The sequence below is a fragment of the Pempheris klunzingeri genome, chromosome 15, assembly GCF_042242105.1.
Source record: "Pempheris klunzingeri isolate RE-2024b chromosome 15, fPemKlu1.hap1, whole genome shotgun sequence".
Classification (NCBI taxonomy): Eukaryota; Metazoa; Chordata; class Actinopteri; order Acropomatiformes; family Pempheridae; genus Pempheris; species Pempheris klunzingeri.
Window position 1 is genome coordinate 6111117 of NC_092026.1, and position 24301 is coordinate 6135417.

Genomic DNA, 24301 nt, shown 5'->3' on the forward strand with positions numbered 1-24301 from the left:
ACACCTGCACCAATCACGCAAAAACACACACTTTAATGGACTGCGATATCACTATCAGACCCGGGTCCTCACCTTTCTCTCTGCCTCTCTCTGTTCCACTTCAGTGAGGACAACAGGCTATCCCTGTCCTCCAAAGCCACACACTCCACATTTGCATATCAATTTACTTTTTAATATAATACTCTGTCATTCGAGACCCATTTGTCATTCTGCTAGCAAGCCTCCACCTTCATAGAACTCCATCCATATATTATCATCGCTGTGGCCCCTCCCCCATTTTCCTCTCTCTTCCTCTCACTTGCTGCCCTTTATCTCTCTAGGGTGTTATATTCTTTCTTAATTCTTCTTTTAAGTGAAAACATTCCCTTGTCCAATAACCCATATCCTCTTTTTCTTCCTCCTGTTTCCATCCATTTATCCTCCCCCAACAGGCCCCGTCCACCACTCTTTTTTTCTTTGTGCTGTTTTTTGATAGAAAGAGTGGACACCATGAGCTGGAAAGAGAAAAAAAAGAGAGAGAGAGAGAGAGGGGTGGAGAGGGAGATGGAAAAAGAGAGTGCTGACAGGCAAGAACGCACAATGGGGGTCCAAGCCTGCATACCAACTAACAAGCAATCAGATGGTGGGGAAGAGCGAGGAGAGAAGGGGAGGCAGCCATAGGAATAGAAACTTGAAGGTTAACATAAGGGAAGTAGACAGGGAGAGGGGTGGAGCAGTGTTGTGTGCTGCAACAACAAGAGATGAAGATAAAGAGAAAGAAGACATGCTGTAAGAAGAAAGAGAACTAAATAGAAATGGAGTGAGGGGGAGAGGTAAAATCTTTACAACAGGGACACTGGCTATAAGCGTCGAATACTGGCTGCATGGATCAAGGATTAAGAAGGGCAGTGCAACTACAAAGTGCAACACTATCAGCACATTGGCCCCCCGTGAAGGAGAGTAAGAGAAATAATAAGTGACAGATTAAGAGCAGATGATCAAGAGAAGAGCGTCAGTCTGCAGTGTGGCTGCAGGATGTGTTCTGAGAAAGCGAGAGAGAAAAAGAGTGGACTAAACCGCAATGTGACAGAGGCTAGTAAATCATATGAAGCATGAATGTGAAGAAGGAGTTCCAATAACCTTAAATAAACTTGAAATGTTAGAGTCCATCACAAGGCTAACACGAGATAGAAAAACACACTCAAACAGGCAGTTTTTCAAGAGTATTCAGCCCACTTCAGTCTGGGAGGAAACCAGAGCACATGAGGGTCAGCTCACATGAGCACCAGGGTGAGAACTGAACTTAGTCATGTCTTTGTCTCTGACCATGAATGTGGTGCAAACATTTTAGTCTGACCTTCGAAAATATTGAATTCAGAGTGAATACATCAACTGACACATCATCATTACTGTCTGAACTTTAGGCAGACTGAATGTTCCCTGTACGGCCGGTTGGTGGTTGGTCAGTATGCTCTTGTCGCTAGTGTTATTTTGATAAGGAAAAATGTCTTGTTAATCTGCTGTTTTCTTGTATTTAATATGCCACCATACTGTGCTAGAAGAAGAACACAGAGCAGAGAAAGAAACCATGTGTGTGTGTGTCTCTGGTAGCAGGTAGAATTTCTGTCGACAAAGATTTCCTTGGTCGACTACGGCCCCTTTCCCTCAGGCCATCAGCACATCATGCTTGTCAAGCACATCGTTCCCTGTGAATCCTTGGCATTCGCACATTTGCACCTCAGTTAACCTTTGAATTTATCAAAATTCTTGAGACCTACAGATAGATGCTACACAGTTGTCTAGTGGCAAGTTGAAATGCAGATGGGCCGTGTCGTGTGTGCAAAGAAATTGTGAATCAGTCTGATTGTATAATCTTCTTAAAGGTTTACAACTTGTGCGGCAAAGCAGGCCGCCTCCTTTTTCTCACATTGTCACTATTATGCCAAGGCTTAATGTATTAGTCTCTGAGCCTCCAGCTCTCTTGCTGCTTCCATTTCTCCCCTCAGTGTAACTCAAGGCTATGAAGAGCGAGAGACAACATCTACTGCACTGATTTGTATTCCTTCTGATAATTAAAACCAGTACTCAGTGATTCTTCTGGCATTGTAGTTTGCTACGACTGCCTCAGCTAGACAGTGCAGCGTGGAATTAAGAGAATAACGCCTGTATGATATAAATGGGGTCATCATTTCACACGAAATGCTTCTCTGATACAAGGTGCATAAAGCTGTAGCAGCCTGCAGTTCGCAAAAAGTTGGATCTGATGAGCCACTAGCATCCCTATTAGAATCAGAGGGGAAAAGAAGAAAGGAAGAAAAAGAGGTGGGTGGGTGTGGAGCAGAGATATTGAGGGAGTGTGGATGACTAAAGCAAAAAAGAAAAAGGGAAAAACAGCAAACACATAGTGACAGAAAAGAAGAGGATGCAAAGAGGAGATCAAACGAGGGGAAACTTTGGCAGGACAGAATAAAAAGCTTGATCAAGCACTAAAGTCAGAGAAAGGCTGAAGAGAAGAGAGCTGAGTAAATATGGAAATATGGTGGAATAACCTTGAAACAAAGTTGGACAAAAGAGACGGACACAACAAAGTTGTGTGTGTGTTGGTGACAAAAGAACAGAGACAAGAGATATGAGAGAGACTGTTTGCCTTCACACAAGTGAATAACCTTGGACTAATGTTAACCTGAGATGTGAAGAGAGCTAATAAAGCGTGTGTAGTTCAGAGCTATATGGTATCACCCGGTCTGTTTTATATGACCGGCCACCTTTTATAGGATTAGAGGCCGGCTGCTGGCTGCAAGATTGGAGTAGAAATTGATACGCTCAGAGACAAGGAGGAGTCAGAGAGGATCATTCATACGGAAACGTACTCTCTGGTCATTTCCGTTGACTTACACTCTTTTTTTTCTTTTCTTTTTTTCCTGTCCTCTCCTCTTTCATTTCCTGTCTCTTCACATTATTCTCCCACTGCTAATCAGAATGACTAGAAAAATGAAATCAGTAAATCATTAGTCACCCCTCCGGCGTGACACAATGAAATGACACATCTATCCCCAATTCTCCACCGCCCCCTTCTACCCCACCTCACACCCACACCCACACCCACACACACACACACACCCTGCTGTGGGTATCTGCTCTCATCATTACTCATGATAATGGTGATTCCATTTAATATCAAGCTATTAAATAAAAAATAATTACTGGGAATGAAATCAATGGATTAAATTCACTCTCATTATTTCACAGCAGAATCAAGCCTCGCCTGCCGACCTGAAAAACAAAATGCATTCACTTCTTGGATGCTAATAAACTATGTGGTTCATAAAAGCTGATTGTGGATAATTAATTAAGAGTCAAAACAGCATGACAAAAAAACAAACTCTGACAAAACGTCTGGGTGATGCAACGGAGCGATCGGGAACACCAGTGAGTAAGATTTCTTTCTCTGGCCCTCTCTCTCTCTCTCTTTCTTCATCTTGGCTCTTTCTGGCACCGGCTCAGCACTTTCTGACCACAGTGTAAAAAGATTTACTCAGCTCGAGCTAATTATTAGGAAGGGGAAATGATTAGCTGAAGAGTTATGACTAATAAATCTGTCCATGTTTCATTAACACCCTGTTTGAAAACATTTCATTTAGCTCACGCTCATTAAAGAGAGTGCTAATGAAAGGAAAGGGAAGGAAAGGAAAGGAAAGGAAAGGAGTGGGGAAGAAGCAGCAAGGTTTGGAGCTGCCCTGCTCTAATTGGTGTAATGTAGCAGAATTTTTAACAACCTGGTGAAAAGGTCAAATGAGAGAGGATGGAAAAAGACAGCGTAGAGGCAGACGAGCATGTCATCGTTATCATCAAGTCAAGTGTATCTATTTTCTAACAGATCAGTGTGAAACTAATTCCCTTAATGATGTTACTACACTGACACAACCTGATTAGGTCATGATCATCGTGTGTGTGTGTGTGCATGTGTGTGTGGATCCAACAAATGTATTTGAATGCGCTATAAACTTTTAAAACCCAACCAACAACAGTTTTGAATTTGTCTGATGTTTATAGGACATTTGATCAATCCCACTGCAACATCTGCTCATTTGCATAATGCCTGTGTGAAATAGTTTTGCACCTGCGGCAACTAGCTGCTATTATTGCACTGTTTGTAAGCTACTTTCTAGGCATTCTGCAGACAAAGCTGTATTCAGCTACACCCTACAGCTTAACTGTGTTAATTGAAAGCCCCATCATCCAAGCAACACATACAAATCTGTCTAATGACATTGCACACACCATCAACATTGCATATATGCACGCACACCTCCCCAAATTGGCCTGTTTTTTGTTTCAGATTGGTGTCTACTGAATCTCGTGGCTTCCATTATTAGTGCTATTATAATGGACTGAAACAGACCAACAGCATCTAGAAGGGAGGGAATCTGCTGGCTTATTTCTACCTGCACCAAATTCAAGTACCATTTGGCAAACATAGCTCTATTATTTGTGCCTTTGTTCCTGTTTTTCCTCATTTCCTCATTTTGTAATTTTGTGGTTCAAAACCAAGCTTCTTTTTTTTTCTTATTCTTTCCCACATCTCAACTAAAAAAACTTTACCAATTTATCCATTGTTTTTTTTTTTATTTCAATTTCTCCCACCTCCAGTGAATTCCAAACAAGCACACTTGAGTTGCTTTACACTCAATTAGTGTTCTTCAACTACCTCTACGCTCTCTCCTCTCTCAACAGCATGTTTTCATCAGCGCATGCTTCCCTTTTCCCTTACCTTTATTTCATCCTTCCTCTCCCGTTTTGTGTCATTAAGTTTTTAAGAGTAACCCTGGGCTGCACAACAGATGCTGCAGAGGTAAGAGATCTTACACAATCAACAAACATGAATAGCACATGCTATTGTGTTGAAAAGGTAGAGCTGTTACCGCTCTCTATTAGTGAGACTGAGAAGTCTTTCTGCTTGAACCACCCACATTATAATGACATCTCACCATCCTGCATGGCTTTTTCTCTCGGCCTTTCACTCTTTGTTATTCAAAGCTCTCCTCGGGAAAAGGTGGTTTTTCTCTCGGAGGAAACTAGATTTGTAGGAACGGCCTCTGGAAGGTTTTCGCTTCTATTTGATATGGATTAAAACTGAACCACCTGGCAAGATGATCATCAGTAGGCTTCTGTTTTATCTTACCTTTGTGCAAAAAAGAACAAGAAATTAGCACATCTTATTTTGCATCAAGCATCCACTTAATTAGTCATTATTAGAAGATTTTCAGACATTTTCTTCAACAGATTGCGGCCCTTGACTCCCTGCTGAATGTCTACAGCTCTAACAACAGATGTATGCATAGCAGATGAGACGGCTTTAAAAAAAGAAAAAAAAAAGGAGAAAAAACAGGCATCACATTGATGGAATAACTTCACGTTGACTTCTCACCAAAACTCCCACATTAAAAACATGAACATAGATGAAAACACACGGGAATCTGGCGCATAACCAAAGCCTGCAGCTACTCAGAAAACAAGATGGTTGTATGGCTGGAGAATCATTAGACTGCAGACAAAACAAAGGATCTCTCACACACACACACGCACACACACAGATGCTGGGAGGCAGAAGCTGTAACATGTTTAACAAGGAGTGAGAGAAAGTGAGGACCGAAGGGGAGAATGCTTTTTGAGTGAAAGGCCATCTGCCAAGTCCATGGCAATGCCAGTCGCTTGCTAGCTTCCCATCTCTTGCACCTGCCAGCCTGCCAAAGCACCCTCAGGAGGACAAAGGCACCAACTTCAAACACCCACACGAATATACTCGCAGAGCAATAATGGCACGCACACAGCAATAACTGGTGTGATTTGTCAGCGCCGTGCTGCGTCTGAGGAGCTTTCGACATTTTTTCATGTTTTCCCTCCTGCGGTAACAATAGCATAACAGCACTTTGTTAAACGAGAACAGGACAGAACAGAATGGCCTGCAAATCAGCCCGTTTATGAGGCATAGCTGTTCACTACCCTGCCAGCAAAAGGCTGCAGGGAGTGTGTATGTGCCTGTGTGGGTATGTGTGTGAGTGAGAAAGACAGAGAGACTGTATGGGCATACATACAGTAGTTATTTTATAGTTCAGTCATAAAGAAAAAAGCTTCCATCAGATGTTCAAAATGTGCCCAGGATGGTGGATTCAATAGGTGAGCTAGGTGTATAACAAGAACAAAAAGCTTTCCCGCACTTGTATCCAGTCTAGTGATTATTTGGGAAATGATTTTAACAGCTGGCATTTAGGGAGAAAAAAGGGCTGTATGAATGTCTGGTGGGAAATCATTTCAAACCTGGCTGACTCTCAGTGTCAATTTCAAATCCAATTTAATCACTGTCCACAGTGAACAGGTCTCGGCAAATACATCAGATTCTCGATACATTACGAAGGGGTTTCATCCAAATGTAAATTTCAAGAACGGAACAGGAAATGAAAGCCAGAGAGCCAAAGAAGGGCAAGATGAAGAGAAAAGCAGGAGCATGGAGAGGGCTGAACGGACTGAAATGAGAGCAGGGAGTGAAAGAGAAATGGACTGATTGACAGATAAGACGGAGGGTTCGATAGATTACAAGGGGGAGCTATGGACAGCAAGTGAAGAGAGAGACCAATCCTTCTTTTTCGATTTCTCCCAGTCCCTCCAAAACCTGAAGTATGACACTCCTATTGCACCTAACAGTGCAATCGCCCACCCATCATCTCCCCTTCTCTTTCTCTCCCTCCTCTCTCAAACACACTTGTAATCTACCTTTTTATCTTTTGCTCCTCGCACCTTTCTCTTCTTCCCGTTGTGCTGTTGGCTCTTCTTAGCCTCCCATCAATCTCCTTTTCCCTCCATCTCTCTCAAGCCTCCTCCTCTTTCTCTCTATCTTTCACACCATCTCAAAATGTGGCTCTCTAGTGGCGCAAACATATTTCAGATGTTCATCCTACCCCTCCTCGCTGCAGTCTGTCATTCCCACTGCCTATCGAACACATTCTCATTTTATCCTCCACTTGTGTGTCTCCTTTACCTTGCTTCTGTCCATCCTTCTCCTCCTTGAGCTCTCTCTTTCGCTCTCTCTCTATCTAGTGATGAAGCTTTGATCCTCGCCTCATTCCCCAGTTACAAACAGGGTACACTCTCCACCTATGCACACGTACACATACATTTTGACAGATGTGCAGGCACTGTTTAATAGAAAGCAGTAATCAACACTGTTTCCTCCCAAGCGTCCCCACCTCTAAATGGAAGAAAGATAGATAGAGACAGACTGAGAGAGACGGGAAAAGAGAGGGACCTGAAATTGATGGCCGTGCATCGACCCTTCTGTAAAACCTAGTTAACACCTCCCCAGCCTGTGAAACCTGATTAGTTGAGTGTGAGTGTGTGTTCATGGCACACTATGTTTAACAGGTTGTTTTGCCTCTTACACGCACAACCTCATAATTCCTCTCTGATTAAAAAAATGTTGATGTGTTCCCATTCCCATGCTGTGTGTGTGTTTGTGTGTGCACACACACCACACAGGAAAGTCTCCACTGATTACATCCCTCCTAGTCAATAGTGAATAGAGCACTCAGCCTGATAAGCAATCACCTGAATCAATACTAATGTTTTTAGTGTGTGTACATTAGAGTGCGCATGTTTGCATGCATGTGTGTGTAGTTCTTAACATGTGGCTAATCTAGTCGGAGCTCATAGAGGATAAACGTTTAGTTACAGGCATGGTAAATCACAGATGCCTGTCATTCCTTTTTCATCCCTTTTTCTCTTCTCTTCTCCTCTCCTCTCCTCACCCTTTCACTCTTGCCGTTGTCCCTTTCTTCTTTGTCCAAAGAGCCCTCTCCTAACGCCGATCCTTTCATCTTCTCGCCTCTTACCAATCAGCATTCTTTTATTTTCCTTTCTCCCTCTCATCTCCTTCTCCTCTTTGGCCTTCTTTGAGACAGAGCATTAACAACAGCCTAACCTTCAAAGACACTGATCATAGGGAGTCCATGCTCCTCACTCACCGAATAACACAGCCTTTAGTTGGGCTTTGGCAGCAGTATAAATGTCAAAGTTGGATATGATGTGATTGCTACGAGGCCCGGCTTTGGCACACCCACATGTAATCCCTCAGGGAGAGGCAGAGAGATATGAAGTGAGACCAAGAGGGGAATTCTGCTGATGTGTGCATGTGCGTGTTAACCCATCTTGTGGTGTATACCGCTCATACTGATCATGTATAGGGGACTTTAGGGCCTCTACTTTTTGAATAATTTTTTACCCTACCTTCCGCTGACAACGAAACATGTCACCAGGAAGATGAGAAGAACGATTCCCCCAGCGATGGACACAGCCAGAATGGTAGACTGGTTAGGGTCTCCGATAGCAAAAACATCTATATAGGAGACAAAAGGGAACACCATGGATTAATAAACAAAAGCATAAGGGAGGATGGAAATAACCTGAGGATGTTTTCTGCAGGAGGAAAGACGAAGGGAGGCTATGAGTAAAAAAGACCGCAAGGTGAGTGCGGCGAGGGAGCGAGAATAAAATATGATCGCAATAGAAAAGGAGATAAAAGACAGAGGTTGAAGGAGAGGGAAAAAGAGATAGCAGCAAACGAGTAAAAGAGAGCGAGGGAGGTGGATGGAATAGTAAGCAAGGTCCTTGATGAAAAGCGCTCTCCCTCTGCATCGCCTGTGAGGGTATGAGAGTGGACGTGAAAGCCATTCCCATTCGGCTGCGCTGTCCAAATGGATATGTTAACATTGCACATAACAAGGCTACCGCCGAGAACTTTCTGCAAAGATGCATCGATTTTTACGCCACACCAATCGAGCCATTACTCAAAACAAATACCCCATTTATCTGGCTTAGCTAAGCATGAGCGGACACGTGTGTCTCTGTGTGTATGTATATATGAGTGTGTGCGTGAGGCAAATTAATGCCCCTGGGCAGGCACAGATAAGCATTGATCTCCTATTACATTTACAGGCGCACACATACACACTCATCTTTAACAATCGATAGAATTGATCTGATTAGATAACCTTGATATGATTGCTACGGGGTCAGTCGAATCTGGCAGATTGGGTATTTTACATCACTGAACATGAACATGAACCTGCCATATGAAGTTTCACTAACAGCTCTATGTACCAGTGACACCCAACCGTACAGTCTTGAGCTCCATAAGATTCAAGCAGAGTGACATTCCACACATTTGTTGCATGACAGGAATAAAAACCCAGCTTTGAATGACTTTTATTGATTATTGAATGATTAGTGGGCTAATGTGTGCCTGTTGTATGCTACACAGACAATCTATAGCACAGTGCTATACATTAACTGATTCACCCCCCCCTCTGCCTGCCTGTCTGGGAATCAATGTTCACTTTGAAGAGCACATTATGGGGCCTCTAAAGCAGAAAATGTGCGAGTACATAATGAAGTGATAATGAAAGTGGGTGACAGCAAACAAAGGAGAAAAGGACGAGCGACGGGACGCTTGAAAACATCATAGCAGAGGAACAGCCGTATGGTAAGAGCTGTTTGTGAGGCCTGGGCCCACTGGACTGAACCCAGCATTGATTTCTCTGTTGTGTCTCGTTTTAAAAAAGTCTCATAATCGAATACATTTGTAAATGTAAGTGCTCAGTATCCTTTAAACAGAAAAGGAAAACAAATCCTGCTTCACGCAGATCACTCATGTTACAGTATAGTTGCGGGTGGGGCAAATGAAACTAGTCTGAAAATAGGACTCATCCAGGTGGTAAGACGTCCAGTCAAGTTTAAAATTATTCACTGGACGGCTACAAAATACCTCAGGATGCTGCTGCCATTCTCTGCCTTTTGAATTCATGGTTGTTATCAATTTTTCCACCCTTCGGATTTTGCTCCAGTCCTTTGGTGTGAATCAAAACCTCACAATTCAGGAATGGAAGTTGGCAGATTCTTTTTTCCTTCATTGTGAAATTGGGTTGTCTCCTTTTTACCTGATGTGAATTCTAGGGTACTTTCAAACCACTGGTTCAGATACGTAAATGATAACCTGCGCTGCGGCTGAGGTTTCTCTGTCTGACAAGAGAACTGAAGGAGCCATTTGGATGAAAAGTGAGCTATTTTCTAACCATCCTCTGGATTGACTTAAACTGCAGGAAGGATGACTCTGATATGATATGCCAGTATTCTTTGCTCTGCACTTAGTGTTTGTGCTTCTTATTCACTTGCAAGATTCACCTCTAATTTGGATCCGTTGTGCTAACACTGCCGATCAGCATCTAACTATTTTCAGTGCCTGATATTCCAATTTTCAGCCAAAAACCACAGGGAAATTTTTAAAAGAGGGAAATAGATGGAAAACTAGCAATCCCATTATACAAAATGAGAAGAAAAACCAATATAAATACCAATTCATTATGAGTAAACAAATATTTATTTCTAATCCTTTTACCTTCGTGGCTGGTTTCCAATTCGATCTCTCCACCGTAGCTCCCATAGCCCCCGTCGGTTCGAGCCCTGACCCTGAACACATATGTTGTGCCAGGCTTTAGCCCGTCCACCGTCATCATGTTGGAGCGAGTCTTCAAGACTGTGTAGTTCTGCTCCCGCTGATTCTGAAGTAGAGGCAAGAAAAAGAGGAGAGAATTATATACTAAGTTGAGTGGATAATATTAAGTTAAATAAAGTGATTGAGGATAAAAAGGGCTAAAATTATACACATTCTCTAAAGGCTTTTATGAAGAGAAATGGACTGTGGTGTCGAGAGACGGAGAAAAAACAGGACAGTCTGAAAATAATAGAAACTTCAAATTGTCTACTTTAAATTTCTCCAGGGGTCAAATACACCTCACTAAGTTTTCATTTGTTCATCACTGGACCATTTGGTCGCATTTATACATGAGCATCTGTCGAGTTTCAAATCTTTTCCTCTTTTCACTTGGGCAATATGTGGTTACTCAAGTCCCGCTTCGCTTAGTTCCTTGACTACCTTGTAGGTGTGTGTGTGTGTGTGAAACAAAATGCGTGTAGGAGGATGAATAAAGAATAAGTGTGCTTGTCAGTAAGCTGATTCCCTGCAGAGAGGCTGATACTCTACCTAATGGAAGACACTCTACAACACGGATTAACGCTATTTTACTGCTAATGCCTGCCAACACACACACAGGCTTAATTTCATCACCTTGGCCGTGTTTTACGAGGTTTGTTCGACAGATGTGTGGTTAATTGGCTTGGTGTGAGCGGTAGGGAAGACGTGAGGGATATGGCGCTGAAGATAGAGACATAGATTGGGGGAAAGAGAGAGGGGTTTGTGGTGAACAAGTCATTACAGACATGCCCTAAGGCTAAACCCATATCTTACGAGACAGACGTGATGCAGATGGATAGAACGAGATGAGAGGAACGAAACATGTTGCATTAAACCCATTAAAGGGTTGCTCCAGAAATTTAGCATTGCACTTAAAGGAATCATTTGACACGTTTGGACATATCATTTGCTTTTTTTGATGAGAGTTAAACGAGAAGACTGATACCACTTTCATATCTGTGCGCTAAATATGAAGCTACACCCAGCAGTTGGTTAGCTTAGCTTAGCATAAAGACTGGAAACAAGGGGGAACAGTTAGCATAGCTCTGTCTAAAGGTAACATTCAGCAATAAATCAACAATTCGCCGTTTCCTGTGTTTCTTGGCTGGGACCTGTCACTTTCTGGAGTCTCAGCTAGCTGCTTGGCACCTGGTTCCTAACCTGAGATACCTAGCTGCCAGCAATAGTTTCATATGTGCCACACAGGCATGAGAGGAACATCGATTTCCCTGTCAAACTCAGTGAATACCTCCCCAAATGAGAAACTATACGTTGTGAAATATTTAATAAATAAGCTGATCTTACGCAAAATATGTGTATTGCCCCTTTAAAAAGTGTGTGTCTGTCTCACCTTCTCATAGTAGATGACCTCATACTCCACTATCGCTCCGTTAGGTCTCTCTGGACCCTGCCAGGCCAAAGTCACACTGTCCTTGCTCCGCCTCTCCTTCAACACTACACTCACTGTAGGGAAACAAAGAACAAGAGGGGAAACCGTGAGCAACAAAGAGAGAGTGAAGTTCAACGAGATGTGGGGGGGAAAAAAGCATGAAAAGAGGCAAAGACAGCAGGCCGTGGGAGCGAGGACAGAGATTTCACATGGATACCTACTGTGCTATAATGAGAAGACCCATGTTTGAAGTGCGTGTCATGTAATTTTGCTAATGAGAAAGTTTACGAGGTGTTTTCTACATGTGTGATTACAGATTTATACGATGTGCGATGTGTGACGTGTGTGTGGTGTGTGATCTGCTTGTGTTATTAATGTGTAAACCCAAAACCCTGGGACTTATGCCCATCCTACACTGGGGCACATGCATGTGTAGGTTGAAAGTGTGTGTTTGCTTGTGCTTGTGTGTGTATAAATATATGTGTGCTGGTGTGTGTGAGAGTGTGTGTGAGTGTGAGAGACATACTGTAGTCACACGTGTGACATGTTGGGATCTTAATGAAGTTAACAACCTCCTACACCCCTTTCACCCCCTCCTATCACTACACACACATCTGTAGTACGAGGCCTATTAGTCATCACCACCCTGTCATACACACAAATTTCCCACAGTCCCACACTGTGAAAGACGCACATGAATATATATGTGAAGGCAGAGGTGTCATTTTGTGGTATCAGAGTGATACAGCATAGCAGTGATTTTACAGCTGTCATACAAAATCCTGATAATATTTGTGAGCACACTGCAATCAGGAGACAATTTTGAAAAATACTCAATTCACTATCCTGCAAATTCCTAGTTCAGGCTAATGAATATGTTCCTCCCTGGAGGATTTGTTTTCTTATCAGGCTTTATGAGTGGATATCAGTGAAATCCTGCAGAATCCTTCCTTCTCAAGTGTTTCCTGCAATTTAAATCCTAAAACACTGCCACATGTAAGAATTGTACTGTGAAAGAGCCTTCTCTAGCAACGAATACCCATGTTTTGACATTTATGGGTAAATTTGGGGATTTATAGGTTTTTTTTTAGCAGTGACAAAACCCCCAGTACGTGTTTACGCTCACCCGTCTGTGATGTAGTGACATTCATGACCACTGTTCCTCTGGGTGTGGGACTTAAATCTGACACCCCATTCTGGCTCTCAATAGTGAAACTGTAGTTGGAGTCCGGCTGCAGGTCGGTGACCAGCACGGTGGCTGACGACAGACCAAACTGTCTGGGAACAAAATGGACGCTGCTGCCACATGGTGTGCACTTCCTGCCATCACCCGAACACTTCCTGCAGTGGAGGCTGTAGGTGATGTCTCCTCGGCCTCCTGTGTCTCTGGGTGGCGACCACTCCAAGGTGACGCAGGTCTCGTTCACCGTGGAGATGGGGTTCTCTGGAGCAGATGGAGGACCTGCGGGATGATTGAGGCATAGAGTTATTTCTGTGAACTTCGTGTTCAAAAACTCGTCAGGGTACCTTTAATGATGTAAGACAAAAGAGATACTATCAGACACTGCTATCCAAGCATACACTGGCTGCACCCTGAACAAGTCTAGTTACTGTTCGTCCACTGCTGAGCTACTATACCACCCTAATCACTGCCAGCTCATGAAATACTGACTGATGAATATTATTTTTTCTCCAAATGTACATTCTCTAAACGCACATTGTCTTTATGTTCATTACCAAACTTATTGCTGTTTCTATTAAGAACAGAATTCACACTGATTAAATTAAAAATGAATGAGCTGACTCCAGCCAGAGGGTGGACGCTTGGCACTCAATTAATAAATAACTATGGAATGGACAGTGATTAATAGAGCTTGGCTGATTGTAAACGTGACAGTATGAGAATATATTACACTGCCAAAGTTTAAATCACATGCTGTTAAATAGTTGACAATCGATCGCAGGGAGGTTTTTACCATTTGTAGTAAACTGATACTCTTGTGTGCTGCACTGCAGACAATAAATAGTGAGTGGACGAAGCACCCAGAGTAATTTTTTCATGACTCAGGTACATTTTATGATTTAGATCAGTTAATATTACTCTGAACTTCAGCTGAAATGATTAGTGCATCACAGTCAGTCCAAAAAGTGAGCTAGTTATCATTCTCAAGGAAGCACAGAGACAGCGACACAAAAATGCTCTTTATCATACCATGTCTAGAGTTTATATACGTGAATGATATTTTAAAAGTTTTTGTTACTACTGTAGCCACATACAGGACTGTAAGCAGGATTTTATCTCTAAATAAACATGAGCTGTCAAACATGCCAGACAAATTAAATTTGACACTCCCTGCTCACTAGCATGTATCAAAAAGACCAGGCACACCCAGGCCTAACAGACCTGAGGAACAGCTTAGGGGCATATAATTGAGCTTCAATTCAATGAAATTCTGTTTAGGGCCACAAAAACATTAGTATTGGACAGTGAACACCTAACTTACATGGTGCTCATACACCCCTTGCTTTTCCATTGGCTCGGTATACCATACTCTGTCTATGCTGTGGAGGACTAATCAGCCATCAGTCTCATGGTTTTTTATTCACCCTGCTTTGCTGTATTTTCCTATTTTTAATTAAGTTTCTTGCTTCTTAAAGCTACTGTTCTTGCAGACAGAACAATTCCTACTTTTGCTTCATGTTAAAGTTTTCCACCATCAAACCAGTGGAGCGCTTATTGGGATCAAAATCTGCCCTGCATTTAAGAAATGCGAGGGGCTGCATTTGTATGGGCTTGTTGCTTCAGGTACCGGAGAAAGATCAAATATCTTCGAAATTCAGTTTGAGTAACAGATCCTTTACACCTACCCTGACACAAAACACCGCACAGCAGTTTGTAATACAAGAAAGAAGGTTTGTACGCCTCTTTAAAGTTATCTCTACGGCAATCGTTTTATCTTCTATCGCATTGATTGTGAGATAAAAAGTAGAGGTGTGTTATTTCATGTATTTAATTGGCCACTGCAGTGACTTGCTGGAAAAGTTGAGCCAGATTCAACGTTTATACAATTTTAAACCTTGTGTTTCTGCTGTTTCCCTTTGGCAAACCTGCTGTGTCACACACAGTGATATAGTTTGAACGCCACCTTATTGTGAGGAGGATACAGGAAGTTCTGGCTTTGTCACCAAAGTTAGCAACCAACCTCCAATTCCATATTCAACAATTAAGTATCTAATTTGGGCCTTTTTCCTGCTCTGGTTTTAAATATCGTCAAGAGAGACAGTTGGAGCAAACCACAAACCTCCAACAGGTAAGCCCTCACCATGCTGTTCCTGTTGTAGGGAACCACTGTAGTGGAAACCACTGATTATGACTGCTCACAGCGCAGCATGGTGGAGGTATCTCAACCATATGGAAATTTGGTAGTAGATGTCCATTCAGTCTGATATCTCATTACGTCCTGGCCAAGCAGTGAGCCCCAGGGGGCCGCCTGCAGAGCCTGGGACTTTCCTGATTAGCCTTCCCAGTAGCGAGCCTCTCTGAAATACGTGAGGGATGGACGAAAGCTTGGCGTGGGGGATGGAGGCCATGCTGGGGGTAATTGAGGCTGTCGGTCATAAATCTCCTGAAAGGGTATACTGACTGATCCTGCTAATTCTGTCTTTTGCTTTTCTCCAGCCCCCTCACTTCCCCAGGCCACACTTAAGTGTCCATCATCATCGTTTCTACTGATCGGCTTTTTATGATATGCAGATTATATGCCTCTGACAGTCTACTATTTCCCCCGCTGTTCTATTCTTTGCTTATGTCTTAAGTGTCATTCTCTCCATAAGTAATCCTTTCACCTTTTCTCCTCCTCCTCTCATTTTTGCCCTCTCCATCCTCTTCAGTACTCTTCACCAGTGTGTGTGTGGCTGTGGCTGTGGCTGTGTGTGTGTGTGTGTGTGTGTGTGTGTGTGTGTGTGTGTGTGTGTGTGTGTGTGTGTGTGTGTGTGTGTGTGTGTGTGTGTGTGTGCGGCCATACATATTTGAACGAACCATTTCTCATTTTCACCTGACAACACCAACTGTTACATATCTCACCTGCTACAACGATTAATGAGCGTAATCTACCATAACCTGATAATGGGTTTGGGTATGTGTGTGCATGCTCGTGTGTGTGCTCCTCCATATTTCCCCAGTCCAATCTCTTTCCCAACATGTCGCTGCCCCCCCCCCCCACTTGCTCGATCTTCCCTTCTCTTTTTTTTTTTGCCCTCCTCCATCTCTGTTCATGAGGATGTGGTTCGATCCTCCTGGCTCTGCGTGTGTGTGCATGAGAAGCAGGCAAAGACCAAGAAACATCATCAAATTTCTGAGTATCACCCATATCAGTGTTCTTGATCTGAGATATCAGTGGGTTGTTACCACACAGCTGACAGACATGGATGTGTGTGTGTGTTTTATATATCTCCACTGTTAGTGTTGAGGATGAGGAAAATGCATGGAGAGATTATAGACAGAAAAATGAATAAATGTACAGCAGCCGTGCAATGTACATTTTTACCAGAATACATTGCAAATTAATTAAATGAAACATAATCCAATCATGGTTACTTAATGCCACTTTATAAGATGCAAATATAAACAGCCAAATGCAAATATTTGACTACAGCGACTGCACTGAACACACATTATGGTATGAAATTATCTTCCAGCTGTATCACTTTGTTTGTAGCTAATGAGATGTGCATGTGTTTTAGTTTTTGCCAGTGTTTGCCGGTGTATGACTCACGTGTGCAGGCCATGGAGCGTGGGTCAGACTCAGCACGGTGGAAACCTTTCTCGCAAACACACTCGACGGCTTGTTCCTGCGGGGACGAGCTGTGAGGAGGGCATTTGGTGCAGTAGGCATCTGTGGCTGAAGCTTTGTAGGTACCAGGTCTGCATGCTGGAGTCAGGACACAGATAAACACAGGGTTAGAGGCTGAGCCAAAACAATTACATATGGTGTAGATTTCACTCAATGAATATTAACTATAAAGACAAGTGATGAAGATGAAGGCCACAAGCCAGAGCACATATTTAAGTGTTGCTGGAGTTTTGACTCTTTAAGACAATTTTGTTCTTTCATGCACAGTGGAAGTATGTAACATACTAAGTGACATAGGATACTTCCAGTTTACAACAAATTTTGTTCGGCAACATTGCTAAAAAAGAAGTCATGAGGCAACAATTATGTGGAGTCAGATGATCAGACAGGTTTTAAACAAACCTCCAGAGTAGCCAAACTTAATTTGAGGAGATAAATGGTGAAATTATTTCCCTAACTGCCAGTTTTCGGCCTGGAACTAGCATACCTACCACACACCTTTCCTGTGCAATGATGGATTTTTACAGGCCTTTCAGGTGCATTAAGCAAATTGAATTATCTAAGTAATTTGTTGGCTTGTGTGCAACTGGTTGGATTCTCTCGTCAGGAGAGCGTCAGGAGAGTATGAGGGAGAACAGATACTCAAAAAGGTAGAAAATGCTTTAAAAACATAAAACAAAGTGCTGCAACAGATGTTCTATAGATAGATACTGATAGGTCATGAGATGTGCCGTGCAGCACCCATGGCCAAAACGAGAAAAGAAAGTTTGATTTAATATATTGTGACATTAGGTCTCCGTGAGATCCTTTTACTTCAGGCTGAGGGCCTGTATTACCACAGGGCCGTACAGTACAATAACACAATGCAGCAGCAGATCAACTGTCATTCCTGTTATATAAGCTTTAGATCTTCAGGCAACCTGGGGAACAAAAATATCCAGCCGTAGTCGCAGCAATAATCACAATAACATAATATGACTATTGCTATGGCTGTTACAGTGGCTGCATATTAGTCATTATGCAGAGTCATAAAACTGGGGACAGAAAACAGCATCAACAGGAGCAGCCTGCTTAAATAGATTCGGGACTTGAATGATTTCCCTTTTGCATCCCAGGCAGTAAAATGGAATTCCTGACTTTCCCTTTGGTAATCTGAATATAGATTACGCATGTATTTATTTATACATTCATAGGCCTGGTATTCCTCTCCTCGCAAGCCTTTTCTGCCATGGTGGTAAATAGTATCACAGTGTACAAAACCCCATGCAAGGAAAATGAGGGTGTCTCAAATGCAATTCAGTAGATGCGTTGTGTGTATGCGTGTGTGTGTGTGTGTGTGTGTGTGCGCGAGTAGGTTGGATCAATGATGCAATAGAATCCGCCAGGTGCTGATTGCATGTTCGTGTGCCGAGTGCCTGTGTGCGAGAAGGTGTTAAGTATGCAGCGAGAGTGTGTGAGCGTGTGTGTTCGCTTGCTGATTGCTTGTGCTGGTGGTGAAGGTCACGGATTTAATCAAGCTACACGTCACTCGTCCCAGAAAGGCTGTAAATTATCACACACACACACACGCACACGCACGTTCACAGGCACTCACATATGTTCAGTGCCGTGGTTAACCTGCGGATAGAGGGATGGAAAAGTGGCCTAAAAGTAGTGTGATTTCTCACTGTGGAGGTAAGTTCTTCCACCTGGACGCTGTGCTTGCTCGCATACAGACAGTATTTTTAGGCAAATCATTCATCATAAGGGAGCAAAGTCCACTAGCACAATCCCCAAAAGACCTGAGAGAACACTGGAAAATGTATGTGTGTGTATGTGTTGGTGTGAAAGAGAGAGACAGAAAGAGAAAACGAAGAAAAGAAAGAAAGAAAGGAAAGGAAAGAGAGTGATAATTCTCAAAGGGTTTCTGCTCTCCTTCCTCCTTCCTGTCAGCTTCCAAGGTAATGGGTGCCTATGTGTTCTGCTAGTGACTGTGTGTTTGTCTGTGTGTGTGTGTGTGTGTGTGTTCCTCTTGGCTGGGCTGTAGGAGCAGGGTGGAAAAGCAGCTTTTCTCTGGGGATGTTTCATCCGGAGAGTCCTGGCTCCGGGCGCTGGCCAGCCACAGAGGCACAAAGGAGCCCGGCGCTAGAGGACAGACAGGGCGCCCCATGCCAGGCCCTGGCGTCCGAACAACTGCCTAATCAAAAACTTTCTGCAAGAATGGCGGCTTGGCTGCTTTGAGTGGAGCTTCCTTCTCCTGTTCTGCTGTTCTCTACCTCAGCCTCACTCCAATTTTTCTTTCTCTCTCAGAGCCCCCCTTTTCCCTCTCTCCCACTTTTCTTGCCTCCTTTTTTTTTTCTCAAACTACTCCCTGTGTCTGCCCCATGGGAAATGTGTTACTTGACTTGGTTCCCTTATGATTAATGATTTTCCATAGATATGAAAAAGGGACAAGAAGGCTGAGGCAGTAAGACAGTGCTCACATAAACATACACTCATATACACAGTAGACACACAGGAGTACAAAAGTTTAGTCACAAAAACTATGTTGTACAAACTATGAGCTAACTCCAAAAAATGCACCATCTTCAAAGTTGACAATGCTCTACGGTATGTAGGGAGTGTGTGTGTGTGTGTGTGTGTGTGTGTGTTTCGACTAAAGACAAAGACTGGCCTCAGATCCAGTGTCTTATTAAATATTCATCCGGTCACCACAGAGACTTAGTGTATTTATGCCAATCGATAGCTCTTAGATATGATATAGTACTGCTACTCAAGACACACCCTCAGTCACCACGCACTGATTGAGAAGGGAACAGCCCAGCTGTTTCCTTCGGGAAAACACTGCACAGTATGAACTGATTGAGTTCTGCTCTATTTTGCTTCTACCTGATTCTTTTCTGCTTTCTGTAGGGCTGCAACTACTTTCTTTAATCAATTAAAATGTCAAAACATTGTTGTCTTTTACAGTTTCCCAAACCACAAGAGCATGTTTTTAAAAAAGTGTACTAATCAACATATTTTATTAACAAGGGATCAAATCACTTTGTCAGCCCTGCAGACTGTTTTAGTGTCTCTTAGCTTACTGTTTATGTCTATGGCTCAGAGGTTTACAGTTTCACTCTCATCACACATCAACTGTGTTTCCAGCCATTGCAGGAGGCTTTGTCAGCTAAAAGGAGCTTATAAAACCAAATGTGCACCTGCCCAGCACCAAACAATAAACAGACAAAGTTTGCAAAGTTTGACAGTATTTGCCTTAGCAGTTGGAGGAGAACAAAACCAGAGGTAAAAGAAAACAAAATGACTGACTGACATTCGTCAGGTGACTAGAATCACAGCTCAAAATCAATTCTAATCTGCTCAGTGTCGGCTGGATGTGTAAGCTGGTAAGAGTTTGCTAACACGTTAGCCATACTAACTTTAAAGGGGGCGATACGGTACAGTAATACATGTTGGGTTTAAAACTTATTTTGCCAAAAGGAAAAAAAGAAAAGAAAAATCTTAATATTGCTTTTGATTCTCCACATTTTGGATGCTGGAACATATGAATATTACATGAACAATGATAAAACTATTAAAGTATCGGGGCAGACTTGGATAATAAATCAGGCTGTGAATCCAATCCAGTCAGTCCAGTCCTGAAATACTTGTTCTGTTTACGGTTTATACCAGTAACATAGCCTGTTTTACTATTACTTCAAATGAACATCCAGAATAGTTAAACAGCTAAATGTCCTCAGTTTCAAGAGTTTGCTTTTCTACGCTCAATGTCGTCCCTCTCAGCTCTACCTTTTCTCTTTCTCTGTGTGTGTCCTGTGTTGTCCATTCTTTCAGCACACTGCACTCCATGCACTGACTGAACATTGCGTTGATGTGTATGTACAAGCATGCGACCAATCGTGTGTGATGACAGAGATCATACAGTGGTGAAAAGCAAGCAGGGGGAGGGCACAGACACACCTTGGAGGTCAAAGAAGAGGGGCTGATTTAACCCAAAAAGGGAGAGGGCATGATGCAAGGGCAAGTACCTGAATGTGCTGGGTCTCTTTATCATAACAATAACAAAAGATGTAGTTTGATGACGACATGACGTAGCGTGGGATCATGGGAGTTGTTGTCTTTACCAGCATTGTCTATCTGACATGGCTCAGGTATAAATGTGTTTATTAACCACATTTATGAATGTTAAACTACATATTATACCTTTAAATAATAACCAGCATCAAAATAACTGTCTTTCCCAGTTTGACAATTTTCATTATGTGAACTTTTGTTCTCACTCACTTCTGCCTCCTTTCCAACAGTCCAAATTTATTCTACCGCTGAAAATGAATGTGAACTATTAGAGGAAGCCTCCACAGAGATGGAAGCCAAAATTAAGTGCGCCGAGCGGGCTACAAAGTTTCTACACACACACACACACACACACACACACACACACACACACACACACACACACACAGATATCAGATACTTTTACACATGCAGATTACACAGTTAATGTAAATGATACTCGTCAGGGGTCCTGTATTAGTATGGAGCTGAGTGTTAAAGAATGAACGGAGGATCCTGAACAAAAGACACTTGAGACTGACTTTAGCTTTAGACTTCCTCGGCTGCATTTATGTGTGAATGGTTACATCATGCTCAAATCAGGCTCAGGAGCTGCTGACTGTACCGGAAGAGTTGGGGAAACGTATTCAGCTAATGTGGAAAGAGCCTGTAAAGACTCGCAAACAGAATCACAAACTCGATATCTCGTCGGCAAAGTCATTACGTTCTAATTACATTCAACCGGGCGGCTCTGTGCGTAAGCAGAATCACATCAGCTGCACTTTTCTGAAACAAACATTTCCTCTGCCTGGTTGGGAGCCTTCTGCTCTCCTCCACTTCCCTTTCAAATGTTTTTGCTAGTTGAACCGTTAATTGCTCTGTTCTGTTGCTTTCTGTCGCACTTGCTTCAAGTCAAACATTGGCTCCCTGCCAGCTTTACCATAAAGGGCAGAAAGAGGAGAAAACTGTGTCTGTGTGTGTGTGTGCATGTGTGTGTTCTTTTGAGAGGGAAGTTGTGTAAAGCTTGCTGGCCCACGGGAGATGAGCTCCATAATGGTCACCATGGCAACAGGCTTTCAAGATGGAACCCTTCTAGTACCCCTCGAGTGCCACAGGAGCACTCCTGGAGCACAGAGCAGCCTGTGTGTGTGTGTGTGTGTCTCTGTGTGTGTGTGTGTGTGTGTGTGTGTGTGTAGGTTACCCAGGCGTTAGTTGAGGCCAGCTACTTAAAAATTGATACATCAAGCGTCAGTGGAGAAATCTGACAAGATTGAATCTGACGTCCTTTACGGCCACCGGGGTCGCATCTGTTTGTGTGTGTTTGTGCTTGCATGTACATGCCCGTGAAACACGCTTTCAATTGAACTGACATGTTTTCATGCTAAACAAACTTAAGGTGAAAACGTTCAAAAATAACATGTGACATGTAAAGTACCTTAAATGAGAAAAAAACAACAACAATTAGGTTAAACTTACTGATACTTAATAATATTACAAATGTTAATGTAAACATGTCATTTCAATCAATGGATTCTGTGCACATTGGTGTGTTTGCAAAGCAAAGCGAATCTTTTAAAAGCTGCACAAGAACATGACACGTGACTTAATTAACTGAGTGTGAGTGTGTGAGTGTAGTCATGGAAGTAAAACTGGAAGTAATATGTGTGTGTGTATGTTTTTGTGTGAGTTTCAATTTACAGAGTAGAGAGCAGAGCAAAGTATGTTAGTGTGTGTGCAGGTATGTGTGTGTGTGTGTGTGTGTGCTGTAATGAGGAGGTTTGTGTGGAATAGAGATGTCAGCATCAGAGTCCAGCCCCCTGCTGAGACCCTCTAATCCCTAATCGGAGCTCATAACAACCTTTAACACCATAATATTCACCATTACTACTAATCCTGTGGAACACACACACGCACACACGCACAATTCCTGAGCAAGCCAGTTTGCCTGTTTTTGCACTGCATTTGCTCTTTCTTTCTGCTCTGTATGAACAACGACTTTGCAATACATTACAAAATGTCACTGCTTTTATGTTTTGTTTTTGTCGTGTGGGGCAGTTTTCTATGAGTGGCAGCATCACCACTAAAGACAAAGAAGTTCATTGTAGTCATATATACAGTAACTCTCAGGGATGCTGAAACCTCTCACAGCAGAATGTGTTAATGACAGCAATCCACAAAAGTATTAACAAAATACACAAAAACATTCATTTCCCCACATAAGCGGATCTAAAAATCACTAGAAAATGGTCTCTGTTACATCATTTACTCCACCGCTCATGACTAACATTTAAGCATGGATTTTTTTTTTTTAGAAACACTATTCATTATCATTATCATCCCAGTAGTCAGAAAATGAGAGCTCTAGCCTTCAAACATAATGGGCCAAATCTGGAAGAATTTGATAGAGCTTTATTAAAACAGTTATTTTGAACAACTATAAAATACTTTACCTTTGTGCATAAGAAACAAACATGGCTCGAAACTTTCAGCTGTAAACGTAGTTACTACAGAAAGGCTTTCTACGGTTGTGTCGCTATGCAGGTTTGCAAAGTTAATAAAGGCTATCTACTGGGGACATTGGCACTACGTTTGGTGTTTGAACTGGACTGGTGCTCACTCCTACAGAGTATCAACACTTTGGATATTTGCTTACTCAGTGGAAGGTAAAACCACCTGAACTAACTTCACGAGTGATCCCTCTGTTTGTGACTAAATATTGTCATGTTTGACTGTGTTTTAGGCCAGAAATGTAATATTTCCCCAGCAGAATTTTATCACTGGCAGAAAGGAAACATGTGGGACATACTGGTGCCAGAAAAAAAAGAGCCATTTACAGGCATTGAAATGCAAAATTATATTAAATTAAGAAACATTGCATACATCATTAGAATATACATTTCAAATTTGTAGAGATAATAATTTTGATGTTTTTTTAGGGAGAAAAATCTGTCTGACCATAGAACATGTGTTATGTGCCTGCCAGACTAATTATCAGTGAAGCCCTTTAATTCCAAGTGTCGGCCAATGTCAGATCCTGTGGTATGTGTGGCCTTGTATGGACAGGTGTTTTTTGAATTGGCTCAAACTAAATTGTCCCACGTCATACCTAATCATAAGAGTTTGCTTTACAAATCATATTAGAATTTTTTTTTGTGCGTCTGGAGACGATCAACTTGTGGGAACAGACATAGTAGTTAGTCTTTTGAGTAGTATGAGTAGCGTACAATATCGACACCTTTTTATTCCAAATTCAACACTACAAATCATCACATGGAAGTATTAACAACAAATAGAGTGATATCCTGAAAACTACTATATTGTATATTGTTTTAGTAGCAAATACTTTTTAGAGAAAGACGAGACAAGATCACATTGTTGCAGAACCGTGTCCAGACAGAAAGGACACACACCTCCGTGATTGACACTTCAGGAAGACCCTTACTGTGTTTACAGCAACTTATT

General features: G+C 42.3%; 1 protein-coding gene across 2 annotated transcripts in view; it reads right to left on the minus strand.

Annotated features, from left to right (window-relative positions):
• Positions 1-24301, minus strand: part of epha4b (eph receptor A4b) — a 78824-nt gene that overhangs the window by 20791 nt on the left and 33732 nt on the right. For both annotated transcript variants that reach the window (XM_070845684.1, XM_070845683.1), the window contains exons 6-10: positions 16727-16882; positions 13078-13413; positions 11913-12025; positions 10427-10589; positions 8260-8368 (exon numbers count right to left, since the gene is read on the minus strand). In XM_070845684.1, coding sequence (XP_070701785.1) covers positions 8260-8368; positions 10427-10589; positions 11913-12025; positions 13078-13413; positions 16727-16882 — 877 coding nt within the window. The remainder of the gene's footprint in view (positions 1-8259; positions 8369-10426; positions 10590-11912; positions 12026-13077; positions 13414-16726; positions 16883-24301) is intronic.